At 40.8% G+C, this 26,964-nt stretch overlaps 1 protein-coding gene across 2 annotated transcripts in view; it reads left to right on the forward strand.

Moving 5' to 3' along the window:
* The first annotated feature begins 4,202 nt into the window (after positions 1-4,202).
* Positions 4,203-26,964, forward strand: part of STAC (SH3 and cysteine rich domain) — a 73,290-nt gene continuing 50,528 nt past the window's right edge. For both annotated transcript variants that reach the window (XM_009329990.1, XM_009329991.1), the window contains exon 1: positions 4,203-4,319. In XM_009329990.1, coding sequence (XP_009328265.1) covers positions 4,203-4,319 — 117 coding nt within the window. The remainder of the gene's footprint in view (positions 4,320-26,964) is intronic.

Here is a 26,964-nt window from a genome sequence, read left to right on the forward strand (position 1 = left end):
CAGATACTCCACTAGAGCGATGGTCTCGTCTTTGCAGTCGAGTAGCCAGCTGTGGGCAATAGTGGATATTTGAGAGCAGAGCCTAGTGAAGACATCCACCAGTACATCTGGCCAAATGCACCATGCCAAAAGTAAAATTCCCATCACAAATGACACTAGACGAGTATCTTGTTGCCAGTTTCCACAAAGACAAAATTGAATTGACTAAGAAATGAAGCTACTGTTTCTCACCTGGAATACTCACAAATTGGACTGAGGGACTTGGGGAGAGGCTGATCAAGTTTCACTGCAAGTGCCAGAACTACAACTTTTTTTCTGTGTCTAATAGTTTTCTGTGGCACTCAGTCTGCATCCTCTTGGAAGTTGGACTCTCAGTAGGCTTAATCCCTCTTCCCTTTGAGGGCTCTGCTTTGGCGGCAACCAGCCTGATTCCTGACTGCTTTGTACATTTCTAGAGAGAGGTACATAGTGGTTTAAACTAGTGCCATTTATCAGTAGTATCGTCTCTATATGCTCCCTTATACCCTCTTTGCTCAAGAGTATGAGATGGTTTATGCACCAGGCAGTGAATACTTACACCTATAGCTCCCTCTCTCCTTCTTACTTCTTATTTTTCTCTAGTAAATACATGGGGGTCTAAAGGACAATAACATTTTTTGAGAAGTACTGATTTCCTATCTTTCCTTTGGTGAAATCCAGCCCTACTCACATACTCCTTTTGCGGAAAGGTGCTCTAATATTTCAGAGGAATGTCTGTACCAGAAAAAGAAGGCAAAAGAATATGGCAAGGGCCAAGACCTCTACATCAGCTTAATCTTGCCACTGTGGAGCTCTACAGCAGGTAGGAATTGGCAGTACAGCAGTGTGTATACATTCCTGGTGTCAGGAGCCTCTGGGATGCTCTTATCGTGCTGGCTGCAGCCAGAGCTTAGGAAGAACTGGTGGAGCCCCAGAGCAGAGGACTGCTCTGCATCACACCCTGTCACCTTTGTGTGTGAGGCCAGAGAGTGGGAGGGAGGGAGGGAGGGAGGGAGGACAGACATGGTATAGCACCCATGCAGTCAGCCTCGGACCACCCAGCATGGGAATGCTTGGTGGTGACGCCAGGCAACATTCAAGCGCCTTTACACGGTGCAAGAACTTCAGCTGGGGGCTGAGAATCGGCTCTCATGTTTTATTCATCCAAATTGCCTTTCCCCACTCTGGAAATCTACACTCATCTCTTCACTAGAGAATCTGTTCAATTTCCTCTTGTTTAGCACTGTGCTGCAGTGTTCACATTTCCGCCGAGTACCTTCACTTAGAGACTGATCGGCAGTAATCACAAGTCCAACTTCTCAGGAGTGAAGCGTGGGAGAGAGAGGGAGATGTAGGTTCACCTAATTTGATCAGTCTGTTTTGTTATACAGAATATTTGATTTTCAATAGCCAGCTCCTGTGGAAGGAAGTAAAAATATAAGAAATCCAGCTTCCTTTCCTTTTTGCTTTTTTGGTAAGATTTTAGGTTTGACTCATCTTTCCCAGGCTAATTGTCAAGAAACTGACAAATCAGTCGTGGTTGACAAGTGAGTAATTGGGAGAAGAGAGGGAGTGCAGCAGGTGTCAGTACTAATTTGGTAAAACAACAAAAAAAAAAAAAAGAGTGGAGAGTGGTATGGTAGTCACTTACACAGTCATGACGTTACAAGCTTTTCATACAAAATGTGTGCAGGATTTTACAACACTTAGAGCATTAACTATTAACCAGCCACTCCAGGTCCGTCTTAAAGGTGACCTACAAGTTCACCAGAAGATGATTTTTTTTTTGAGCCTCTTAACAGGAAAGACTAGTTCACAACGCTGCTGGGGAACTGGACAAAAATTAGCTTCATGATTCTCACCTGTCACATTGCTGGGCACACAGAACTGTCCTTGCAGGAGGCAGACCCCATGCCCTGGCCCTGACTTGGCTATGCTAGGCTGAACCATCAGGGAAGGATGCCACTGCCAGAGCTGGAGCATTCAATCGCTGTCGCCCTGCCAAGACCTCCATTGCCCACTGCTGCCCGAATTCTCCCAAACTGTGACTCTGCCCAGTCCCTGGTCATTGCCAAGAGGACAATTTTACAGGAAAGCCCAAATCTCACTTGCTGAGTGGAAGAAATAAGCTTTGCACCTGGAGAACAGTCTAAGACGCTGCTGTATTTTAGAAATCAAACTCTTGGAAATAAATTCTTTTACTTACTTGCCAAATCTGCCCCTCTGAGCTCTGTATTTCCTTACTTCAATCTCAGTTGTCACTGACACTGCCTCAACAGCAACCAGTGTTCTCTTTTTGATCTCTGTAATGGTGTTAGCAACTACAGACCAGATAATAGGTTCTACTGGCAGACTCCTAAGACGCACTTTTGCTCTGAAGTAGCTGTACAAATAGCATCGCAGCACTTCATGTTTATTGTCTGCTAAAGATTTCAGTATCTTATATGCTCTATTTCAGAGAAATAAAGCTTTTTTCCCCATCTAACTGCCAGCCATGAAAATTCACCGTGGATTCAAAGCAAAGCTGATTTTTTTCCTGGCTTCTGCATAGTTATTGAGAATACAGAGGCTGCAGGGCAATTTCTGCTCTGGCTTTTATCCATATAACCCCTACTATCTTGAAAACTTGCCTTCACTTTCACGCATGAATTATTTGAGGTGGAGAGGCCCTGCAAGGCAGATCCAGGTAGCAGTTGTGTTTCTAAGGAATGGGGCTGGAGAGGAATCTGGTACTGTGTCCCAGAGCTACAAGGTACTGAAGCTCCTCTCTGACTCAGACCTCAGCAAATCACCTCCAAACACCTGTACCTCCGGTGTAGATCAACTAAGCGACAATTATTTTCTTCTCACTTTCCAGGATGTAAGTATTGCTTATTGAAAACATGTTTGGGTTGTTTTTTTCTGTTTTCTTTAAATAAAAGAGGCATCTCCACCAGACATATGGAGTGGCTCCCGCTCTGCAAAGCATCTATCTGGTGGGGAGCGCATCCATTCAACCTTTCACAATACGGACCTTAATTCAGCAGTGAAGAGAGCTGACAGGCACCTTTGCAGCAGATTTAAATCAGAGGCAAAGACTCGAGCAATATAAAGCAATCTGAGCCAGCCAGCAAAGTCGTGCTGACCTTCTGCCGGTATTACTGCAGCCCCAAGCGTGACTTCGGGTGCTGCGTCCTCGGGAATGACAGCACTGGGGGAAGCCAGCAGGCCCTTCCCGACAGCTGCCTCTGCTCTGTTGCTGCCCGACGGAGTGTTATCACTATGACAACCTACAGGTATAGGATGTGCGCGGTAGCGGGAGCTCCAGCTGACCCTGATTGCGTGTGCATTGCTCAGAGCTGGGCTTCCCTGCCCGGGAGGGGAGCAAAGAATGCGTGGATCTACAGGTGACTCTCCCCTGACTCTGCTCTGTCACTTGCTAGCAAGTTTGAGATGTAAGGCAAGGTGGGAGCTTTAGAGACACTGGGTAGCTAGGGTTTTGAATAATCTTCTCTGGGACGAGGTAAGGGAAGACTCATTTTTCTCTTCCGTTTCTAGAGTCCTTCTTCAGGAAAATCCTTGTGAGAATATAAAGTTGCCCTCCAAGCTCTGCCTTCTCCAGCCTGTTAAAAGGTAAAATGCTTCCAAACCTCATATATACTGCCTGCCTCTCTGTGTGCATGTGTGTGTGTGCATGCGCTCATTACTTTCTTTCACTACTATGACAGCACATGCTCCTCCGAAGCTATTCACAGCATTAGAAATACAACTCCTCCCTCCAGTGCCCCGTGTGTGTGTGTGTGTGTGGCTCGGGCTTTCTGCTTCAGCTCACTCCCCTCTGATCGCGGGGCTGACGGTCACGAATCTGCTCCACACCTCCGGGCTTCACACGGAGGGGAGGAGGATTGGGGAAAACACAGAAGCAGGCACACAACTGACCTACAGAGCCATCAATAACTTACTCCCCTCGCAGCAGAATTGCACAGGGGAGGGGAGGGAGGAAGGAGGGAGAGGAGAAAGAGGGGGAGGAGGAGGAGAAGGAAAAAAAGAAAATCCAGAGAATTCTAGTCTTGCAAATGTAGTGAAACCGGGCGGTCGGAGTTCATTTGCTCTAGAAGAGCAGAGAAGAAAGAGGGCATTAAATGAAAAAAACCGAGAAGGGTCTGTAGCTTTTTTCCTGATAGTAGCAGTGTTTTAGAGGTAAAATGATTCCTCCGAGCAGCACGACTGAAGTCAGCGTGGATAGTGTGGAGAAAGAGAATGAAGTGGAGAGCACAGAGCAGCCCCCCTCTCCAGCATCAACTACCAGCCAGGAATCAAAGGTACTCAGAGAATGAGATTTTTTTTTTTTTTTTTTTTTTACTCTTTCTTTGTTTTGAAAAGAGATGTGTTGCTTTGATTTTTATTTGGAGCCCTGTGCCAGGATCAGCGGTAGAGTGCTATGAGCCACCTCTGATTGCAGTGCCTGCTCTGACACTCCTACTTCTGAATTCTCCGTGTCACCTGGGCAGCTCAGGAGTCTGAACTGGGAAAATACCTGCCTTTTGAGATGTTTGGGTTTGGGGATTTTTGCTTGTGTTTTCTTCTCCTTATTACAGCAAGGGCCTGGGGGAGTGGTGGGGCTCAGGGAGGGAATCAATGCCAATAGATGTTGTTAGCTATTTTCACACCAAGCATCAGATCACTTAAAGGGTTTGTTCATGGTTGGAAAGATTGATTTTTCTCACAGGTTCAGAGAAGAGAATTTTACCTGGGGGCTCGGGGTGTTTCACCTGTCCCACCTTCTCTGGCAGACCCATCAGTGAACTTTCACTGTTTAACAAGCCAACAGTTGAAACAGGATGTAAGTGACAGTTTTGACACAGTAATCCTTATGTACACTACCCAGAAAAGGATTTTTTTCACAGCCTTTTATTTATTTATTAATTTTTAAATGTAGTTCAATTTACCTTACTGAAAACCAACCTCCAGCTCAAATGGCATGGCCTCTGAATTTTTAATTGACTTGCATATGAAAAGTTTTTCTGCCTGCCAGTGTGTTACTTAGAAGATAGAGAGGTAAAGGGAGAAAAGTAGTAACCTCACATAATGAATGTTCCTTGCAGCTTACCTGGATAATGTGCTTTTACTGATCCTCTATTACTTACTTATGATTGATATCATGATAGCATCTGACAAATCTTCCTGTGAACTTCATAGTGATGCTATGTGCTGTGTAAACATGTAAAAATAGGGCGGTCCTTGTCACTAGGAGCTTACAGCTGGGTAGAGCCTTAGGAGGTACTGTGTGAGCAAAACAGCTACTTGACAGGGAAGGTTTGTGCTGGCCCGAGTTTAAAGGCAGTGGCTGCCTGGGTCTAACGTAGGAAGACTGCTACGTTATTCCGCAGTTATAGCTAGGTTTCTGGAGGGTGAATCGAAACTATCTGTCTGTGTGGGTAGAGTTCTGACGTGGGCTTTGGGTTTGTTGTTTTGGTTTTTTTTTTTTTTTATTAGATGTTATACTCCAAGGAGGAGAGCTAAGGTATTCCCTATGTAAAACAGCCTCTTTAAAAGAAAAGAGCTCTCCCAGCAGCAATAGCATACACTATTCACTATACACATTCAGCACTACTGGGACACTGCTGCAGTCTTCCTGGTTAATGGGAAATGAAAAGTAAACGGGTTATTGGTTTAAGCCCAGGCTCTAAAAGGATCTGGTTGATCAGTACCTAAATCTGCCCCCCGAGACCACTTCTCTGGAATTGCTGAATTATTATTTAGCCAGTGGGAAGCTCAGCCCCCCAGTGAGGTCCCAAAAGTAACTGGAGCCTTCACTGCACTGCCAGCACCAGCTCCTCATGTGTGCTGGGCTGCGCACAGGGCCTGGTGGGCTGTGTGCTCCCTGTGCTCCCAGCTGTGGTCCTCACTCAGTGCCAGGCAAGTGGTTATGGAGCTCGAGGTGCTGCTCACATGGTCAGGCACTTCAGTACAATGGTGCTTGAGGGGCTTTCCCACTGGGTGTCAGAGCGCTGTGCCCAAGACGAACTGACCAGCATGAATCCTAAGCTGAGAGAAAGTGAAGTGCTGCACGTAGGGTTCCTTCTTCTTGCTGTTTGTGCATCCATGCGCTTGCAAGGATGACAACAGGAATTAGGCATATCTGGCCAGAGAACAAATAGGCTACGAACTGGTTTATAATCAAACGTTGTCATCATCAGTTTTTGCAGTCTTGTGAGCATTTGAAGCCATGCACTGGAATAGGTAAAAGCTATGACTGTGCAGTTGATGCCGTTACTTGCATACGGATATTTTTAGTAAACATATAATCTGCATATTTATATTTTAGAACTGCAAATATGATCAGAAAGCATGCTGTATTGTCATTTCAGTAGATGAAGTCAAAAGACCTTCTGATCACTGGGGTAATGAGATAAGCTTTCTTTTTTTGGTCCTAGTAAACAGCAGGATGGAAAAATTCTCAGTGATTTCATAAAGATGTTGTTTGTGCTTGGTTTTTTTTTCTAAGAGAATTGATGTGCTTCAAAAGCTAAAGACTTTGACAAATGCATAAATCAGTGCGTGCCAAGGGCCTGTGTGCAAGCTTTTACCCCGCGGTGTCCCCTGCTGAGGGAGCTATCCTGTCATTCACAGAGGGCTAAGCTTTCTTCAGGTACTCTCTGTTGCATAGGTTAACGAGTTCATGTCTGCTGCAGTTACTGCAGAACAGTTTGTGCAGTATCTAATTACCCCACAATGACTTGTTTCTGTGGCAAAACACTATTATGACTCCAAATATAGGAACAGAATCAACATGGATAATAGCAACCTTCAAAACACATTTGAAAACATTTCAGCAGAAAAACAATTTTGAAAAACTAATGTAGAACTAATGTAGCAAGCTTGCTTCCAGTCCTGTGTAATCATAGACAACTGTGGCACATAGTCCCTTGTAGTACCGAAGTCCAGAAAAAAAGAGTTTTACCTAGCACACTCCAGACTGTACTCAGAAGATGACACGGAGGAGATATCGCAATTCCTGACTAGTGTGAGTGCAAGAGACAGAACTTCAGGCTGCTAACAAGTAGCTGAAATTTGGAAGAACGACTCTCATGTGTTAGTCACACACCTCAGTCACAGGAAAGCAGCTCACTCTTTGATAAATGCTAAAGCCTCCCAACACCTTTTCCTATGGATTAGGAGCGTATTTACAGGTGAGCACACCTGGATGCTGAAAGCTGAAAGACTAGACTCTCGTGCATGTCCTCCTCATCATGAGTGCCTTAACAGCTGGACTTCAGTACAACTGCTCAGAATGAGGAATTTCAAATACACTTTCAATTCACCACATTTCCCGGACCCTAAGAGCAAACCCATTTACATGTTCTAAGTATGTTTGCCTTATGGCGTGGTATCCATAGTGCTATATAACGTTGCTGTGTCTTTTGGTTTATGTGTCCTCAAGTACCTTACACATAGTACCTCCAGTGTACTGTCTCATCAATATAACTTCACATAGGTGTCCGAAGGGTAGCAAACACGCTGTAACTGAGCCATCCTGTAGCGCTATATATACTGCTACTCTGCTAAAAACTCTAGAGCTCGAATGGTTAAGAATGTTGCAAAACTAATAATTTATTAAATTAATTTATTGGCTCTTGAAAACATTTACTTCACACCTAAGTATGAGTTGAGTGGATACTTAAAGTTTACTAGGAGAATAACTTTATGAGGGTAATATACAAATACATGCAATTGCTAATTTTATTACATGCATATGTTTGTAGTTATGGCTCCCACCTGCTTGGGTCCTTCACATCTGGCTTACAAGAAGGCAAATTATCAGTTTGCCAAAGACTTTTGTAGATTTACAACTCAGCAAGGGAGGAAGTCATTAGCTAATGAATCCTAAGGGAAAATTTCCTCCTGGTGGTAGCAATTAAAGACACACTGCACACTTGTACAATCACTAACTTAGCAATATAAGCAGAAATCTAGTGGCAGCAATCAGACATATTTCTGATGTCTATTATGTAAAGGTACCCTGGAATTTAGTAAAGAAAACTACAGTTTGAAGGAATATGTGTCTAAAGAAAAGATTCCTACACCTGGCAATATTTCTTTATGTTTTGACATAGTTGGCACATAACTGTGTTAGCTTTATCCTTCTTATATTTAACTGACATTTCTATATGAAGAGGAAAGAGCCCATCTGCTGATTTCTTTAGGTGTGAGTCAAGTCATTATTGCTGTATTGTGAATAATGGCTGGGGGTATTCATAGACAATAGAATATATCTTAGAAAATTCCCTTACCATTTTTAAGGTTTAAGGGGGCCCTGAGCATTTGTGATGTTTGAGCTAGTACCAGCAGGGTCAGTCAGCACTGCTGATCTTCAAGCTATTAGTGTTTCATTGCAAGTATGTTAAACATCTTTCAGGCTCTCTCGTATACCCCAGAAGGGGTATCAAGCCCCGTCCCTGCCATTGCAGGCAATCTGTCATGTAAAAGTTATTTATTTGTAGATATCAGTGGATATCTGTGAAGACCAAATGTTTTTTTCACAGCTTTGCCCATTTTCATCTACTTTTTATCAAGTCCAGCTATAATTGTGATGTACTGCAGTCATGCATCTTTGGTGTGATAGCTTCAAAATCTTCCTCTGAACCACAAATCCATAGGCCTAACAAATTGCTTACACTCAGGTCAGTTAGGTAAGTTGAATATCTGAAAAATGAAAAAAAAAAAAAAAAAAAAAAAGATAAACTAGACCTCCAAATAAATATGGCATCTGGATTATGTATTTCGCAAAATAAATGAGTCAGTCTCAGTCTGACACTTCCATACACTGACTATCCAGTGAACAGTATTTGGGGAAATGCAGACCATTATCTTCAAATTCAGGTATGGCAATTCAGGAGAGGTAGCACAATTGTTCAAACACTAGCTAACCTGATATGTAGTACATAAAATGGAAGTTGCTGAAAAGTAGCAAGCCAAGAAAAGGATTAAGCATTGAAGTTCAACATGTAGACTTCATTTATGTATATCCTCACATTCGTCAAGAAGATTGAACTTACTTTCCCCTGTCTTGCTCGTCCAATAGAGCAATATTGCTTACATGAGGTTTCAAAATCAGGTGTTAATATTAGATACGCAACTAACATAAACAGCTTGAAACTCTTTGGATTTTGACAGGTTTGCATGGGATTTAAGTCATGTAGGATTTGTGCTATGCTGTTAAGCAGAGATCTTCCCTACTTAAAGAGTTAATACTTTATGAGGCTCCATAGATGGTTACTCATCAATTAATATTTTAAAAAGGCAGGGAGTATCGTGCACAGTTAGTGTTTCACCCTCCACACCAGCAATAAATATCCAGTATGTAAACTACTGCTGTAGTCTTCAAAGGAATACCAAACAGCTTAAAAAAATCCTGTGAAAGGGGCAAGAAAAAAACGGTTCTCCTTCTTAATCTTACCTCCATGCCTCTGCGTAAAATGGTGAGTACATACTGTGAAGGTAAGACTGAGGGAAAGAAAGGTGCTTAAGAATTTTTATGTTTTGATGAAGTGTTAGAACAAGTTATGTATAGGAAGACTTCATTAAGAACAGGAAAGTAATACTCTATCAATAATTTCTTGAGCAGACTTGTTCTTGTATTTACATTTATTTTGACTTTTCTCTCTTTCTTAATCCTTTTCTGATTAAAACACTTTGGTATTGTTTTCGCTTTGATATATATGTCAGATCAGTTCCTAGGCACATTGAGATACCTAAGGCAAAACAGAAATGTGATCAGTTCATTCTCTTCTATCCACACTTTCAACATTGCCAAAATGAAGAAAATGTCTATTACCTTTCAACAACTACAGGTGACTTGACTGAAATCTGGTGTGGTAAAAAAATGGATTTACTAAAAAGTGCAAATTTTCACTGAAACAAAACAGGTTGTTTTCAAAGCTGGAAGACAGTCCAGTCCTACCGTCTCAGTCTCTTATGGTGTGTTCTTTTTCATAAAGTAATCCTGTTGAACTCAGGTTTTACCACTACTTTTGAAAGGCTTTCCCAACACCTGGATGTTTTTAATGGCTGAGGGATGCCCTCTGCCACTCACCCCCTTCTAGTTCCAGTCTGTTTATTTCTGGCCAGATTGCATGGCATTGTAATTTTGATAATGTTGCTTTAGCTTAAAAATCTCTTTTCCATTCCTGGTGCAGGTTTCCATCTTGTAAGAATAGACTTTTATATCTCTTCCCAGCCTTTTATTTTCTATACTATACAAGCCAGGCTGACATAAGATAAACTCTCTGTTCTTCATCTCATTCTAGTAGCAGATCCATGCACCCATTTCAGTTTTGAATAAACTTTCTTGAAAAAGGGTGACCAAATTTGTGCATGGTATTCTACATGAGATCTTGTACAGTATCACTAATGCTTCACTAACTTTCCCAGAAACCATGCTTCTGATGTTTGTGTCTCCTAGTCACCTTTTGGTCAACCAGAGGTTGCCATTCTATTTCTCTGTAATTTCCAGTGGATCCAGGATACATTTGTCTGTCCTCAGCTAGAGTGGTTTGGTCAGGTCTCAGGTGCACAAGCTTGCATTTCCACAGCTGAACTTCATCACATTTCCATGACTCCATCCCTTAAGCCCCAGGCCTCCTCAGTTTTGACAATGTCTCCAACCTCATGTCAGAGGGAAATGGCCTTATGACATTCCTAATCTTTGCATCACATTCAGTGATAAAAATACAGAGAGCAAGATTGACCCCAAGACTAGGCCAGAGTTGTTCTTTGAAGAACTCCACCAACGACCTTCCTTCAACCTAGTACTTCTCCTTTCACCAGTAACCATCTCCCACTGAACTTTCCTTAAAATTTCTTCACTACTTCCCTTCTTTTCAATCTTGGCTAATAGATTCCCTTTTGGTAGCGTACTCAATAATTTTAATGAAATCCAAATAGACAGAATCTACCTTTGACCTAAAACATTTTCTTTGTCTAGAAAATTGTTCGTCTTATCCAAGACAACTGGTCTAGGAGGATCTACGATCTACCTTTTTTTTTGTTTTTGTCAAGTGCTATTGAGGTCAGATCTACAAATCTGTACTTGCTGGGGTCACTTTTCCTGCTTCTTGAAACAGACTTCTATTTTGTATCATCTCTGGCTTGATAAAGCTTGTTAAGAAAACTTGTTCTTAGACTTCCAAAGTAAAATTTTGTAATGGAGATTAACTGGTTTCTTTTCTCCATTTCACCTCAGCAGACACATTGAACTGTTTTTTTAATGTCATACCATCCATTTCTGCAACCTCTTTCCTATTATTCCTATTATTTTGCCCCAGGATCATTGTTCTGGGAAGAAAGTAAGATGAAGTGTTTGTTGAAGTTCTGAGCCAGCCTTTTATCCAGGAGCAGGGATACCACAGCCTGTTTGATGATCTTGGAGGTCTCTTCCAACCTTTAATGATTCTATGATTCTATGAGATGAAGTGTTTGTTGAAGTTCTGAGCCAGCCTTTTATCCCATCCTTACTGTACCACAGCCTGTTTCTTCCTTTTCTTTCCCCAGCCTGAATCAATCCATTGACATTTCCTTAAATACCTTTTGCAAGTACTCACTCAGCTTTTCTTGACAATTAACATGCTTAGACCTAAGGAACTCTGCATGAAAGCTCCAGTTTTATTTGCACACCATTTTTTTTCTCTTTTCTTTCTCTTGTTCCCCTCCCCACCATTCTTTGTGGACTCTTTGCTTATTCCAAATTTCCTTTTTGAGGTAACTATTTTCATTCAGTTTGCCAGGAGCACACATTCACAGAATCTTTTTATTTCTTTTCATTTCATATTCCAGGTAGTATCACCAGATTTACTTTGAAGAAATTCTATGCCTCTTACACATCCAAGCACATCCAAGTAACTGACTGTTTCTGATCAGTTGTCTTTATCAATGAAGCATGTGTCTAACCTGATACCTCAAGGCTAGCAAAGGCCAAGACTGTTCCACAACTTGTGGTCATCTGGGTACATCAGCACTCAGTACTTGCTGAATACTTATTTATTTAAAAAAATGAGTCTCGTGTCTGTAGTCTTGCATAAATGTGCTAGACGTTCATAGAAGTTTTCCCATTGACAGGTCAGCATTTCTTAGCTGACCTGTTTTTAACTGATGAGAGTAGTTGGCTAAGCACTGTCAAATGGAAGTGTTACAGTTTAGGGGCCGCAGTGGTGAACCTTAAAAATACTATATCATGAATAATTGTGGGAGAGAGGTGTTTCCAGCCACAGGAGGCTGCAAGTTCAATATGGAATTGCAGACAGAGTCCTTTAGGCGAGTTAACAGTGACAATTTGAATGTTTTTCTTTTCTGTAGACATAATATGCTCCACTTCTGAGTGCTATTTAAAAGCTTTATTGAAGTACCACACATTCACTGCTTTATTGATAAAGATCATTTTAGCAGTCTAGTGTTCTGAATAGAAAAGCAAAATGCAGCCAACCTATAGTAACTGATGATTAGGTTTAATTCAGAAAGGAGCAAAATACTGTAAACTGGTATTCACAAAGCTATTAAAATCAGCATTTAGAATATTTTTTTTCTTAGCTTATTCATCAGAGTAAGACAAAGAAATGTACACTATGGAGGCACAGCTCAGGTGAGAGAGCAAAGTCAACCTGACAGTGTTATAGCAAATACTGTTGAATATGATCTTAGAGACAGACTTGCATCTCCATTACCCCAATATTTAACTTCATTTCGTTTTTACAAAAACTGTTCATGCATAGTGAAGGGAGCCCTCAGCTTTTGTTGGCCAAGAGTCAGATTTCTGGCATGATGCATACAAGTCACCTCCTCAAACTTCACATGTATAGGTGTACTATTCATTATTGATTTGCCAGCTTTTTCCCTGCCAGTTTAAATGCTGTGGTAGCGATTCTCAAAACCAAAATCTCTTGGGATTGAACTGAGAGGCTGAAAACCTTGACACAATCTCACTTGCCTTTGTGCATACACAGGGTGAGAAATGGCCTTGGACTGGGCATCTCTGTCCTCACAAGAAAATGAAATATACTGGGCAAAATTCAACATGGTCCACTTGGCAGAGTGCCACTGACTTCTGTGCAGTTAAATTGAGGATCCAGTTGTTAAGATGTTCAGGTCCATATGCATTTTTAAAAAGCACCTACTGTTAAGTTATCAACCAGTATCAATCAACTCAAGGATCCAGCATACACAATTTTTCTTGTACCTCTTAGTGTACTTATTTATAAGTGCGTGTAGCTCATTTCTCACTTATGTTCACACATCCTCTTTTAATTCAAATTATGTAATTAAGGAATTATATACAAATAAACATAAGGTGACTTGTAATGATTCGCCAGACATTTCTGGTAATGAATATTCCAGTGAAATGTGTGCTTGTTGAGTGCTTTTTATTTTTTCTGGTTTTTTATGTCAAAACTTCTGTTTTTGAGGAAATGTTCAGTTTTCTTGATTGTGTAAACTTTCGCTGGTTGCAGGTGAAATTTCCAGTCAGAAGAGGAGAAAAATGCATCCTAGGTTAAATCGTACAGCCTCACCTTTAATTAGAGACCAACTTTAGGTGGTTAAGTTAGGAATTCAGTCTCCCTATGTTATAAATGGAACGCAGACCAAAATTGCTTTATCAAAGGTGATTTAGAGGAAAAGCCTACCTTATGTGCTCTAAATTAGCCTCTCTGAGGGGAAATCTTTTTTCATTGACCATAGTAGGCAGCTACAGCTGAGTTAAAAGCTTGAATTTAAGTAGGGTGAACACCACTGTGAATCTGTCAGAGCGAGGTCTTGAACCTTGCCTCCAAAAACTGGTCAGTCGTCTGTTCCCCTGGCAGGTTGGTCTGTCTGACTTTCCCCTCTTCTGCCCACAGCACTCTCAAAGACATTTTGAAAGGCTGCAGTTGTTTTTTATGTCAACGTGGAACAAAATCATTCAAACTTTGAAAATTTTTTGCTAAGTGGAACTGCTGTTTTCCAGGCAGCCCTATAATGGAAAGTTATGCATCTATGACAAAAAGAGAGAAAAATGTGAGCCTATCCAGGCTTCAAAATGTGAAGTGCTGCTCTTAAACTGTAGCCACAAGATTAATCATGTACCAGTTTCATGAAGTATGGGCACACAGGAATCTTTGGCAGGTTCACAGCGGTTAGGTCTATCTCCTGCTGTTAGTCGTAATGACAAATGGACTTCATCCTCCTGGCTGTTAAAGATCCAGGTGAACAGTTAACTTTTTTGCTAGCTCACCCACTCGCTCTCTGCCTTTCAGTGTTTCTCTCTTTCTTTCCTCTCTGTTCCTATTCTCACCCCAATGCTTTAATCCAGGACCAGGCTCTCTGATACAATGAGCCAATGCAAGGTCTGTCTTTATAGGAAAAACTTCCAAGTTTCCAAGCTTAAGTTTAAAGATTCCTGTTAAGAAAATGGATGGTGGATCTTCTGTTAGGGGGAGGGACCTTTTATAAACACTGTGTGGATGCTGGCAATAAGTACACTTGGAAAAAAGCAAAACCTACAGTTTGCACTTTCTCTTTCACCTGTACCCAAGCCATGCTTACTTTATTCACAAAGAAATGCCTTAAGTTGCACTTTAATTTCCTTATGTTGTCTGGTATTACGTGGCCTGTTCCTTGCGTGTGGATGCCTATTTATCTCTTGATGTAACCTCATGCTTTCTTTATATGTATATGCAGGAAATTATACATAAATTTAAATCCCAGGCAACGAGGTAATAGAAAACATTCCTTATGCAGAAAAAATGAAGCCTTCTTCTTAGTCTCCCCCGTCTTCTTAGTCTCCTCCTTTCTGGGTAGGTAGCTGAAGACCAGTGCAACTCAGGAGATCCCTTTTCAACTGCACTGCCAGTGGAGGGCTTTTGAGCTCCTGCCTCCCCAGCAGCTTAGGCCCCCACAGACTTCCCTGGGCTGCAATTCTGCACTTCGGCAGCACTGGCTTTTTTAGCCATTCCTGCCTGGTGTCCAAGAAAAATGCTCTGGACAAATGATTTCTTAGAGATTATCAAAGCTAAAATGAATGCCAACAGCTGTAATAGTCCTACTTGAATCCTGCTAGCATGTAGATAAATCAAAAGCATTTCACAAAGGTTCAAAAAATGACAGCCAAGCCTTAAAACAAAAATCTCAACAGTGTGATTTGCCTCTGAGGAGAACTCAGCTATGACTAGATGCTGGCCATGAGAAGTAGCCACTCAGTCTGGTCAAAAAAAGTCAGACCTTTTTTAAACAAGATGAGAAAGCTAACCTATTTTTTCTGGCACTGTAGGGAACACACTGCAATAAATACAATATTCCTGAAGTACCAATAGAAGTAACGTCATTTGGTCTTTACAACCAGCTGCTGAGTTCCAGAAAAAAAAAAAAAATCTTCTTTCCATGAGTTATCATCCCTCCAGTACAGTCATACTCATAGCCACTACTGCATATTAAAAAACAAACAACTGACAGGAGAAAACGGATAAATCTCAAAAGTTAGCACTGCGCTTGGTCTTCAGTTCAGCAGTGGTCAGTAGCTCTGATTTCTGCTGTAAGATGTCACACTCTTTATAAGTCACTGTTACTCTGCTGATACCAAGAATTGTACCTATGCTGACAGTAGAATAGACTAGAAAAAGTGAGGCATTTCATGGAAATTCCCCCTCTTACACAGGATTCATATTCATATTCTTTAAAACTCTCTCTCTCCTGACTTGACTTTCCTCTTCCATCTTCCATTCCCCGGCTCTCCTGCATGTGTGAATCCCTCATGCAGCCCCGTGCAATATGCTGTTCCTGTTGAAGTCACTGATATTTTTTCTTGTCAGACGAGGTTTCACAGTTTTCCTGTTTCAAGATCCCTCACTTTCCTATCAAATAAGTAACTCCTATTAAATCTGTTGGTATCTCATGTCAATACCAACAGCTCTTTTCTCTCTCAACACCAAAAATACGAAGTTTGGGTATGCTTCTTTTATTAGGTGAGCACAACCTCATGACAGTGTTACAAGCTTTTTTTTTTTTTTTGTAATTATTAGCTGTTTGCGTGCATGCTTTCATTAGCAACAGTTTAACTTTAGAGGATTCTAAGGGACTTAATCTCTTAACATTCAGAAAAAAATCTGTAGTTCTTCAGAAAGAGTTATAGTCTTAAATTCTCTACCTTTCTGTTTGTGGAATTCTGTATGTAACTATCTTTTTACATGAAGCTAGCTATCTCAGTATAAAAACACATTTTTGCAGTTCAGACAGTCATTTTAATCTTGAAACTTTGATAGAGGTAATTTGAGGAGGAAAGCTGTGCAGCTGGTGAGGATAAAAATAAAATGTTTTTGTTTTGCAGGGTTGATCTTGAAACAATAGCTGGCTAAAGATGTTCAGCAGCTTGGAGGTTTAGGAAAAAATATAAAAGAAATGGATTAGCCTGAGGCAAAAGGAGTAAAAGATGTATGATAAATCTCATACATAACAACTCTTGCCAATTAACATCTCCAAATACATGTATTTACATTGTCAACTTCTTGAAGCAGTGTTTAGGCCTTCAAACATCTCCATAAAGTGCCAAGTAACTGTATGTCATATGTATGGCAATATCACCATTAAGTTAAACCTATTCTTCACGTGGAGAAGTGGCCTATTCTTTATGTAGAAGACTGAATGCAGTTTTTGCTGGGCATGACTAATATGTAATAACAAGACAAAAAACAGACTGAGATGGAAACTTTCTGTACTAGTAACAGGTTCCTTGGAAACTGGTACTACAGGCATAATTTTCCCCAAAATGATTTGGAAGTACTTTTTGAAAATTAGAAAATGACTAGAGTAGATGTGTTGAAAGGGATAAATGCATGCCATAAGTTGCACTTTGAGAAGAGCCTTAATGAAAAATGTGCCAGACCTGGACTGGATCTGGAAATAAACAGATCTCTGCCATCATGGACAGTAAGCTAACTGGATGCAGAACAAATAACAAGGAAGATGTTATTGAGGTAGGAAAAAATTTTAATTGGTATAGCGTTTGTAATGTGTCTGGTAGCTGCTGTAGGAGTTTAGAACTGGAAATACAAGATGAAGGAAACTTGATGGGTACCCAGGTGAAGCATGGAGAAGCCCAGAGGAATTAACTGGCTTTGCTCAACCTGTGCTGGGGCAGCGACGTGGCTCTGCACCAGGACCATATGGGTCCTGTTGGACTTGTGGTGTCAGAACAGGTAGTGCCAGGGTGGCTGCATGCCCTGGTCTCCAGAGTGGCTGGCAAGAAGCAGCGTTCACAGGATGGGACAGTGTTAGTCTTCAGGACGGATAGAAAGAAGATGGAAGGCAGCAAATTTGCTATCAGATTGCAAAAATATGCACAAGAAGGGGAAGGGAACTGTGCAAAAGAAAAATTGGTAGTGAACCAACAAACACTGCTAATATTCTGTAAGGCATATGTTCCTACCCCATCTCCCACTGAGAAGAGTTTGAAATGGAAGGATGGAAACAAGTTGTAAAATTTGGATCTGAATCTCTGTTTGTGAACAGGCAGCAAAGAAGGGAGTGCAGAAACCTGTGGGATCAAATAAGGCAAAATCTATGTTTGGGGGCTTTTTTTAAGCCAATAAGCCATATAGCACCCAAATTCTGGCATTGTGTTTCTGGTTCTTTCTTTGATCGGAAAATGAGGTAACATCATCTCAGAGTTAAAGCACAGTAGCTAAGCGAGAAGTTTGGGCAGAATTAATTCATACAAAGTATGAATTTGAAACAAGTGTCTAGGAAAGACAAAAGAAGAAAGAAGCATAGGTGTCCTCCTGGATCTATCTATATTTGGTTGTGGAGGAGCAGAGATCGACAGAGATGGTTTAAAAAAAGAGGAGGGAATTAAGAAATGCTGAATAAAGTCAGCCAGATAACAGGATGCCAAATGTGGCCAGGTGTTCTTTCATGCTGCATGCAGAAAGCCTTTGTTTTTAATGCACAGTGTAAAACAGTAAAAAAAAAAGTTTCATTTCAAAACAAAAAAAAAGAACCAACAACCCAGCCAAACCCCAAGCCTTTACTCAGGAAACATGCTTGCTGAAGTCAGCGGGAGTTAGCAGTAAGCAAAGACCTTAGGATTTGGCCCAGTGACAATAACTTTGTTGTAGAGCTGAGCACTTAGATGTTTTCATTGCGAAGCAATTTTAACAGCGTAATTTTGGAACCCCAGAAGTAGGAGTGGAAACACTGAGAGAATATTAACTATAACAACTCCCAGTAGATCTCAGTCTTCCTTTTTGTTTTAAGATGGTACAAATGTGATTATACAGTATGCAGGACCTGGTGCTGATGTTAATTTGCCCTTGGTTAGTATCAGCCTCCCTGCCAGATGTATTTCCATATTTGCTTCAAGAGACATACTACCATTTAAAGTATTATAAAAGAGCTTTGTTAAAAAAAAAAAAGAGGAAAAACAAATGGGTAAAATAAATCAGTGGAAACTATTGCTATAGGTAGACCAGCACTTTTTAGCAGAACGCTGTTTTTTTTTTTTTAAAGGTCCAAGGGGGTCGTATTGAGGTTTAATTTCTCATAAGATCAATAGTGGAAAATAATGATGCACACTTCATAGATGGACAGGCACAAGATATAATCAAGGATGATTAATCTTACATTCACAATCACATTCAATGCAGATTATTCATGAGAAGGGAAAGAAACAAAACTCAGGCCCTATTATTATTATTCTTGAAGACTCTCAGCAGGCAGATACCAGTGTATCTTCCTTCACCTCAGCAGGGCTTCCTGGATTTACATTACTCTGAAATCCAGCCTTTTAGTTTCCAAATTTCATTGTGCTGCTTCCACTACAGCAAAGTTTAGTAAATGACTAAATCGGGAGTTACCAAAGGGAAACCACGGTTCCATTTAGAAGCTGAAATGGAAAAGAGATATCCAAACAGGGCAGCAAAATGCGGGATTCCCAGAAGGGACTTCAGAGATAACAGTCCAAATTCCTTCTATGTCAAGAGGCAAGAGATAACCACACGTGCACGCCTCATCCTGATGGGGACAAAGTATGGAGATGACCAGCTGCTTAGCAACCAGGTGCCTGAGGTGAAACCCAAAGTACAAACAAGATGTTGTAAACACATACCAGTCTTGAACCTGAAAGTACAAGGGGATTTAAAAAAAATGGAAGGACTATTCCATCTCTTGCTTTCTTCTTGATCTTTCCTGTTGGTTTCAGGAGGAGAGACCGGAGACAATTCAGTTGCCAGACCATGAAAGAAAGACAGGAGCCACACAGAGGTTTGCACCTGGTTATTCCACCAGCCACCTTTCACAACCTGAATTATAAAAGATCTCCCGCAGCTGGTGCCACCCATGTTGGAACAGCTGTTTAGCAGCAGCAGGCAGAATATAATCCTGGGTGTAAATACGGGATTTGTAGACTTTCCCTCTGCTCTTGAGAGGAGCAGCTCTTCTTTTGCTAGGTGAGGCAGGAGACAAGATCAAAGGGACAAAACATTTTCCAACCCCGATATAAAACAAGCAACAGGCTTTGGTCATGGCTGAAGTGTTTCCTAGTTTGATTTGTAACATATTTTGATTTACGCACATGTTCACAAAGGAGGAAGAATTGACTATCATTGAGCTCAACACAATGAACCCAGCAGATCTTACTTCGAGACTGTTAATCTGATTTTCATGAATTGGATGATAAACTTTGGAAACCTACAGTAAGCTTCTCTGAAAGATCTTGTGAGTTGTTAGCTTGAAATGCTGCAAATTTGAGAAAGATTCACTGTTTTTCCTCTCTGCTAGAAGCAGGCTGAACACAAACCATGGTTGAGTGATATTGCAAGCATTTTTCCCAAACTAAACTTGAATCAAACCTGTCAGGAAGTTTGAACAAATACTAATAAAGACTAGATCTTCCAGGAAGAGAAATGTAATATGCAGTCTTTTCTTTCTAGATTACTCTTTCTAATCTAGCTTGATTAAAAGAACACAGAGGAATACACCAAAATAGAGCTGTTCAAAACTCAACAGCAAAAATGCTGTTAGAAACAAAATTTGAGAGTTTTGGCTAAATAAATAAATTTATTAAATGCATCGGGGGGGATTTTACTTAGTTTTTGATAAAATACCTTAAAATTTTCTGGATTTGACAATACATACAAGTATCATTATATTTATTTTGCATATGTTTCCTCCTTTTTACAAGCTGTTTTAAACTGTTTAAATGACTGTGAGTCTTTTGAAGTTAATATGAAAATATATTTGACAGGGAAGGTAATATGAGCTCAGGGTAAGTCACAACTGCAGAATATCTAACACAGTTTAGTCTTTTTATGCCTTAAGACTAAGTATACAGTTCTGAACATAATGGAGACAAAAAAGGATTCCCCTGAGATTTGATGGCAATTGTTATAGTTAATAAATTGTGTTTCCTCAAATCTATCACTCCCTGGACTGTATTACTTTGTCCTGTTGCATCTTATGCTGAATTTTGAAGATATAGAAAGGAATTTGGAGCGCAAGGGAGACTTCCTCATATTTTTCATCCTTAAAACTTTCAGCACTTTCTTTCATGTTTGTCTCACATATTTGCTAATCCTCGTTCCTTGCAATATTAGAAGACGTACCCAAAACTGTAGGATAATTTCAAACCAACTGCAGGAGCAATTGTTGAGAACTAGATTAATTTTTCGGTTTGGTTTAAACCAAACCAGAGAACTGTACAGAATGAATGAACAGGTCTGCTAAGCAAACACACTGTTTGGCTACATGTGCAGACTGTACCTCTTGATAATTTAGAGGTCTGCCAATTAGAGATGCAAATGCACAGCTGCCAAGGATGTAGTACATCGGGAGAGGGCTGAGAACATGTGATTCACAGTGACATTTGTGAGAGCAGTGACAACTGAGCATCCCTTCAGATTTCACGCTTTCAAACCCTGAGGCTCTTTCAGGGATTTTTGCTGTTACACTCTGGCATGCCAATCAAGAGTATTTCATTGTAGTTAGGACTCCACGTGTGAAACAAAATCACAGAAAGAGCCCTGCATGAAAAGGTTTATATCCTAAATAGGTCTGAGGATCAGTGAGTGGGTTTCAAAAATGGTATAGAGCAAGGAGGAGAATCTGAGGATGACGATCAGAGCAGCAAGAGCCAACCAGAGCTGTTGGAGGTACCCAATAAATCACTAACAATGTTATTGTTAGGTATTATGGAAAATGTCTCCCCTTTGACTAGTCCAATACAGTATTCAAGTAGACAGTTTGATTTGTTTATTTTTTACAACAACAGCAAACATATTTGTTCTAATGCCAGCTATGCAATCTGTTTGGGAAAATACACAAATATAATACATAGCAGATTCTGCAATAATGAACACTCCCTCTTTCTCTGTAGTGGATTAAAAGGATACAGCTTCCAAGAAAGCTGGCTAGGGCAGACACAAATACATGATAGGGCCAGATTCTCAGACTGTATAAACCAGCTACAGTTGAAGTCAGTTTAGCTAATTCAATTTGTACTAGTAGATTATTTGTACTATTTATTACTTATAAAGAAGAAGGTAGAAGAGGAATCAACTTTGCTCACAAATTTTATCACAGATGCTTTGCCAATAAACAATACCAACCCCTTAAATGTTTGAAATATCCTTTTATCTCGTTAATGCTATAAGACATTGTACTTCTTTCATCAGCAGGCAAACACACGTATTATTTATGAAATTGCATACTCGCTTTGGGCATGTCATAATCTTATTTCTGCTCCTTAAAATGCTAAAGCAGTGAATTCTCAAATCAAATCCAGAAAAAACCTACCCTTGTCTGTGCTCAGAAATCATTTACTTTTGTATCCCTCAATTTTAAGAAGAAAATCATTAGCTTTCACACTCACAAAAAGTAAACACTCTGTTTGAGCTGGTTCCTTGTTTGCCCTTAATCAGCATAGCTAGCTGAAGCCCAACAATGCCACCAGGCTAGCTTACACCCTGGTAACATCCAGTCCTTCGACAAATCTAGTTAACATCTGAAGTATGTTCTGAGGGTTGCTAATACAAACTGAATGCTCCTTGACCCAGAAAATGGACTGTACTCAGTAGAATAGATGCATCAAGACTTTTGTTCTTTCCCTTATTTGAAAGGCTTTTGGTCTGAGTCCCTTTTGGTAATATCCCATGTACCTGACATGCTCTCTAGTGAATCTACACAACATCATCGGGGTCCTATGCATTGAAGTCCTTCTTTTATAACATTGTGAGAGTCAAATAATTTGGAGACTTGCTCTAAGAAGCTGAAGGGAAGAAGAAATGGTTCCTTACAGAAGGTGGATGTTTATCTCACATCAGAGTGAAATCTGCTGACAGACCATTTTTAGTCTGCATAGCTAAACAAAACAGCTACATTTTATAAGAAATGCAGGAATCAAACTGGCTTGATGGCTCATTCCAGCTCTGTTAATACCCTGTATTACTTGTAATCCGCATAGTGATATTGTTAACACTAGTGTAAAGAAAGGGATAGAGAAGAGCAAGCAGTATCTTTTTTTTATTGCTCGCACAGTAGCAATACAGCAGACAGCTGACGTCTGAAAATGAGGGCTTGGTTATATGGTCTGTCAGTAAAGTACAGTTGATAAGCCTGGTTCATTTGTTCATTTCTCCTGGAAGATAGTTAAGACTGGAAACGTATAAAAATAATCTCCCTCTTGGCCCCACGCTGCACAGGAGCCTCTGCTGCTGGCAAGGATGGTTAGCAGTGACTGAGAATGGAACAAGACCAAGCGTGTTGGGAAATAAGCTGATGTGGGCAGACTCCATGAGGGTTGCTCTGAATACCAAAGCTGATGGCCCAAGCAAACTAATATAATATAATACAATACAATATAATATACACTTTGTCCTCCTAGTAACAGCCATTCGCCCTGACATCACTAAGGAGGGAGCTTCAGGAAGGGGAATGAAACATTTGTGTGTAGGATGTAGAGGGAGTGAGGCTTTCCCTGAGCTTTGAATGCTAAGAAGGTGTGATGAAGAAGTTGTGCAAGAGAAATGGTGATGGAAAATGAGGGCTTGGTTATATGGTCTGTCAGTAAAGTACAGTTGATAAGCCTGGTTCATTTGTTCATTTCTCCTGGAAGATAGTTAAGACTGGAAACGTATAAAAATAATCTCCCTCTTGGCCCCACGCTGCACAGGAGCCTCTGCTGCTGGCAAGGATGGTTAGCAGTGACTGAGAATGGAACAAGACCAAGCGTGTTGGGAAATAAGCTGATGTGGGCAGACTCCATGAGGGTTGCTCTGAATACCAAAGCTGATGGCCCAAGCAAACTAATATAATATAATACAATATAATATACACTTTGTCCTCCTAGTAACAGCTATTCGCCCTGACATCATTAAGGAGGGAGCTTCAGGAAGGGGAATGAAACATTTGTGTGTAGGATGTAGAGGGAGTGAGGCTTTCCCTGAGCTTTGAATGCTAAGAAAGTGTGATGAAGAAGTTGTGCAAGAGAAATGGTGATGGCATAGGGGATACCTGTCTTAGCATTTTAGTTTGATTTGGGAGTGTGGTTTCAAAACAAATCTCCCAGTTGTTGCTGCTCACCCCACTTTGGTCCCTGTTGTGCTGCATAGAGCACAGGCTGCATCACTTGGGGGTTTGCTTGTGCTCCAGGTGTGCATCTAATGCACGCCAGGACTAACAGGCTGGTCTGGTTCAGAGTACTCTGTGCCCTGAAATGCATACGGTGTGCATGCTGGGTCCTCAACAGCCTCTGTTTCATTCTCCAGGTCTGCTCCTACTGAGCCACGCTGACTGCTAATGTAGACAAGCTGGAGAGGCAAGGGAAAAAGTTTCTAGATATCAGGGAGCAGTTAGGAGCCTGAATAAATTACTCTTTGCAGGGTGGATTATTATCTTTTGTAATTGCAAAGCTAGGGATTATAAAACAGCTCAAATCACTGATATCTTCCCAACTTCCATGGGAAGTTCTTAAACCAAAACTGTAGAAAAGAGTTGTGTGCTTCCAATGCTTTAGTCAAATAAAGTCTTAGTGAGGGCAGGTGCAATTCCCATTCTCAGTGACACCTAGTTAACACTAGGAATGAATTTCAGTAGCTGTCCTTTTGCTGCCTCCTGTTTTCTGGTTACAGCACCTAAAGAGTTGTAGTATAGGGGAATTAGGAACAGAGGAGGTGCTGATAAGCTGTGGTTCGTCAGAGCTTCCTGATCCCTTGAAGCTTGAACATTCAATAACTGAGGAAACTGGAGATTGTGTTGGAAGATACTGGGAAAAAAAAGATTAATCAAGCTCTGAGGTTTAGCTATTGCACTTCTCTCTACCTTGTCTGTGGGGTTAGTATGTGCAGTCACTGAGAGTCTGTGTGACTGATAAAAAGCTTTTAACTAGAGACAAACTTTTTTCCCCAACTCTAATTTCAAACCACAGGAACATTCTGGATTTGATATCAAGGGTTCATGTTTCTGAAGTGTCAATGTTGTGAAGTCTAGTGATGCTATCACGAGTCTAGAAAAGCTTTTGTGCTTGTGGGAATCTAATTTTTATTTTTATTTAAATGAAAGCTGATCTGTAGGCTTCCTTGCAGATGAGAAAATGTGAAAGGCTTAGGAGATTTATCTCAAATATGTTTCTTAAAGCCTTTTTGTGCTTGGTTTAGAGGTTTTTTTCACTCCCAGTACATGATTTTTCACTGAGGTATTGAAGGAAGTACTGAGTGCAGACAAACCCTAGTCACAGGTTTTTCCAAAGTTTGGTAGTGTTTCTTCCTAAGATTTAACTTTGGACTTATTAACCCTGCAGAAATAAATTATGAATAGTAGAATTTGCATACTTTCCTCTCTGTTGATAAAGTTGATTCCTGCCTCATCTGAATGTTATAGCAGCTCTATAAGGAGCCAGTGGTATCACAAGTGCATTAAATCAGTTTACAGCAGATCAAAATCAGGCATATATTGGATGCCTGTATTTAATTACATTTGAAATCTTCCAATAAAAGAGCAGGACTGGGCCATAGCAAACTTCAAAATGAGGAGATGGTGATATTTAAGTAAGGGAAGTGATGCTCACTTGACTGCAGCATAATAATCACTTAAGCTTTTATGTTTTTACAACTTATACTATTTGTACAACAACCTGTCCTTGCTTGGGCCAACTTTTCCTGAGTAAACAATCACATACCAGTACCCTATTTCAAATTCTCTCGTGGGCCTAGTATGAAAAAGGAAAGTTGGATCAAATTTTAAAACCTGATTTCAATCTTCTGTTGCCCTGTATACTCTCACTTCAAGGTGGGTGTAAAACACTCTGATGTGAGAGGTACTTTTTAACAGTACTGAGCGAAGTGTGTAATTAGCTGTGCAAATAGCTAAATATTGCCTATGTTCTGCATTTTTGTATAGTCACTTCTGTACACATATAACCTATTTGGGGTATAATAGCTGCAGACTTTCATTGGTGTTTCAGGTATGCAATGCAAGCCAAACATGTAGGTGTCTTCCAGCCTGAATGCAAATGGGTATAAAATCTGCATTTGGGTAAGAACAAGGATGCCCACCTTGTCTGGAAATTATTTAACCACAATAGCACAGGACAGTGCTCAGGGAATCTCAGCGAGGACTATTAGCTTGTGAATGTAACTTGGTCAACTCACTCTTGAATATGTGTCCTGCTATGAACATTGTGGTTGGAGATGCACAGAGTATGCACAGTTGCGTGCTTACCTTAGTGTGTATGCGTATGTTTGGACATGCTTAGCCTGAATGCTGGACCACTCCTTTTTGGAAAACTGTTGACTTCTCTGCCTGAGGGAGGAAAGGCTGCTGGTACATCCCTTGACTGGCAAATAACTCTGTACAGGAGAACGGGATAAGGATAGTAAATGCAGAGCTCCTTAAAATATACTGCATGCTTTGTCCAAACTAGCAGGACAGTTTTTTCATGGTAAAACAAATACTGTATTGCTCAGCTTAGTCTTCTTTCTGTGGCAGAAGCAGCACCTTGAAATTTAATTAACTTCATGTGGCACTGTAGAAATGGATGGCAAATCAATAATGAATGCCATTTCAGTCACCTTGTGGTGTTGTAATTCTCTGTGTTTTGCTACACTTATTAGGTCTGACTTCAGTGAGAAGCATTTCAGGCACAAGGGGTGAATTATTGCCAAGTTCCTGGCTGTCACTGGGGAGATGAAGTAATCTCAGTACTGAGTAACCTCAGTGATTTCAAGAGCCGGTGACTTAACATCCAAGCAGAAGAGGGAAGATCTCACATTTTGTTGGTGCTGTTGTACGGTAACTTTTGGGCTCAGCTAGTCCATGACTTAGGCTTCAGCTGAAAGAGCTTCAGAAACTAGAAACTGCTCTTACCTCGTAGTTGGCATTTAATGACTTAATTGCTCTTATTTACACATTCCCCCAGAGACTGAGAGTTTCTAGCAAACAGGTGAGTATTTCCTTCATTTGGATCCAGGGCTCCTCCCATAAACTCAGAGAGAGTCGTGGGTGAAAGTGGTGCATGTGGCGTAGGACCCTGGCCCTGATCCCTCCCTACTCCCAAAGTCACTGTGGAGAAACAGCTCAGGGAGCAGAATGCAGTTTGTTTCCACATAGCAAACCCAAACAGTTAACCGGAGGTAATGGCAGCTCTTTGCCTGTTTATTGTACTCGGAGAGTTTGTTGTGAAACATGGGGAAGAGAGCTGGAGTGTCTCCCTTCTCCAGGAACAAGCTGTCTGTGTCTGAAGGTAGAAGAGAGGCGTCCCACTGGGACGCCTTGAGACTCCTCTCTGACAGCGTGCTTTCGGATGGATCAGGAATAGAAGCCAGGGAGAGCAAGTGCTCTGAGGCCACTAAGTCAGTGTGACAGACCAGTGCCGTGCTTTTTTGGGAAAGTATGTGAACTCCTTTCCTTTATATTAGCGTGAATTATGATTCCTGATCATCATTGCTTCTAACATAA

The sequence above is a fragment of the Pygoscelis adeliae genome, unplaced genomic scaffold (assembly GCF_000699105.1).
Source record: "Pygoscelis adeliae isolate BGI_AS28 unplaced genomic scaffold, ASM69910v1 Scaffold368, whole genome shotgun sequence".
NCBI lineage: Eukaryota > Metazoa > Chordata > Aves > Sphenisciformes > Spheniscidae > Pygoscelis > Pygoscelis adeliae.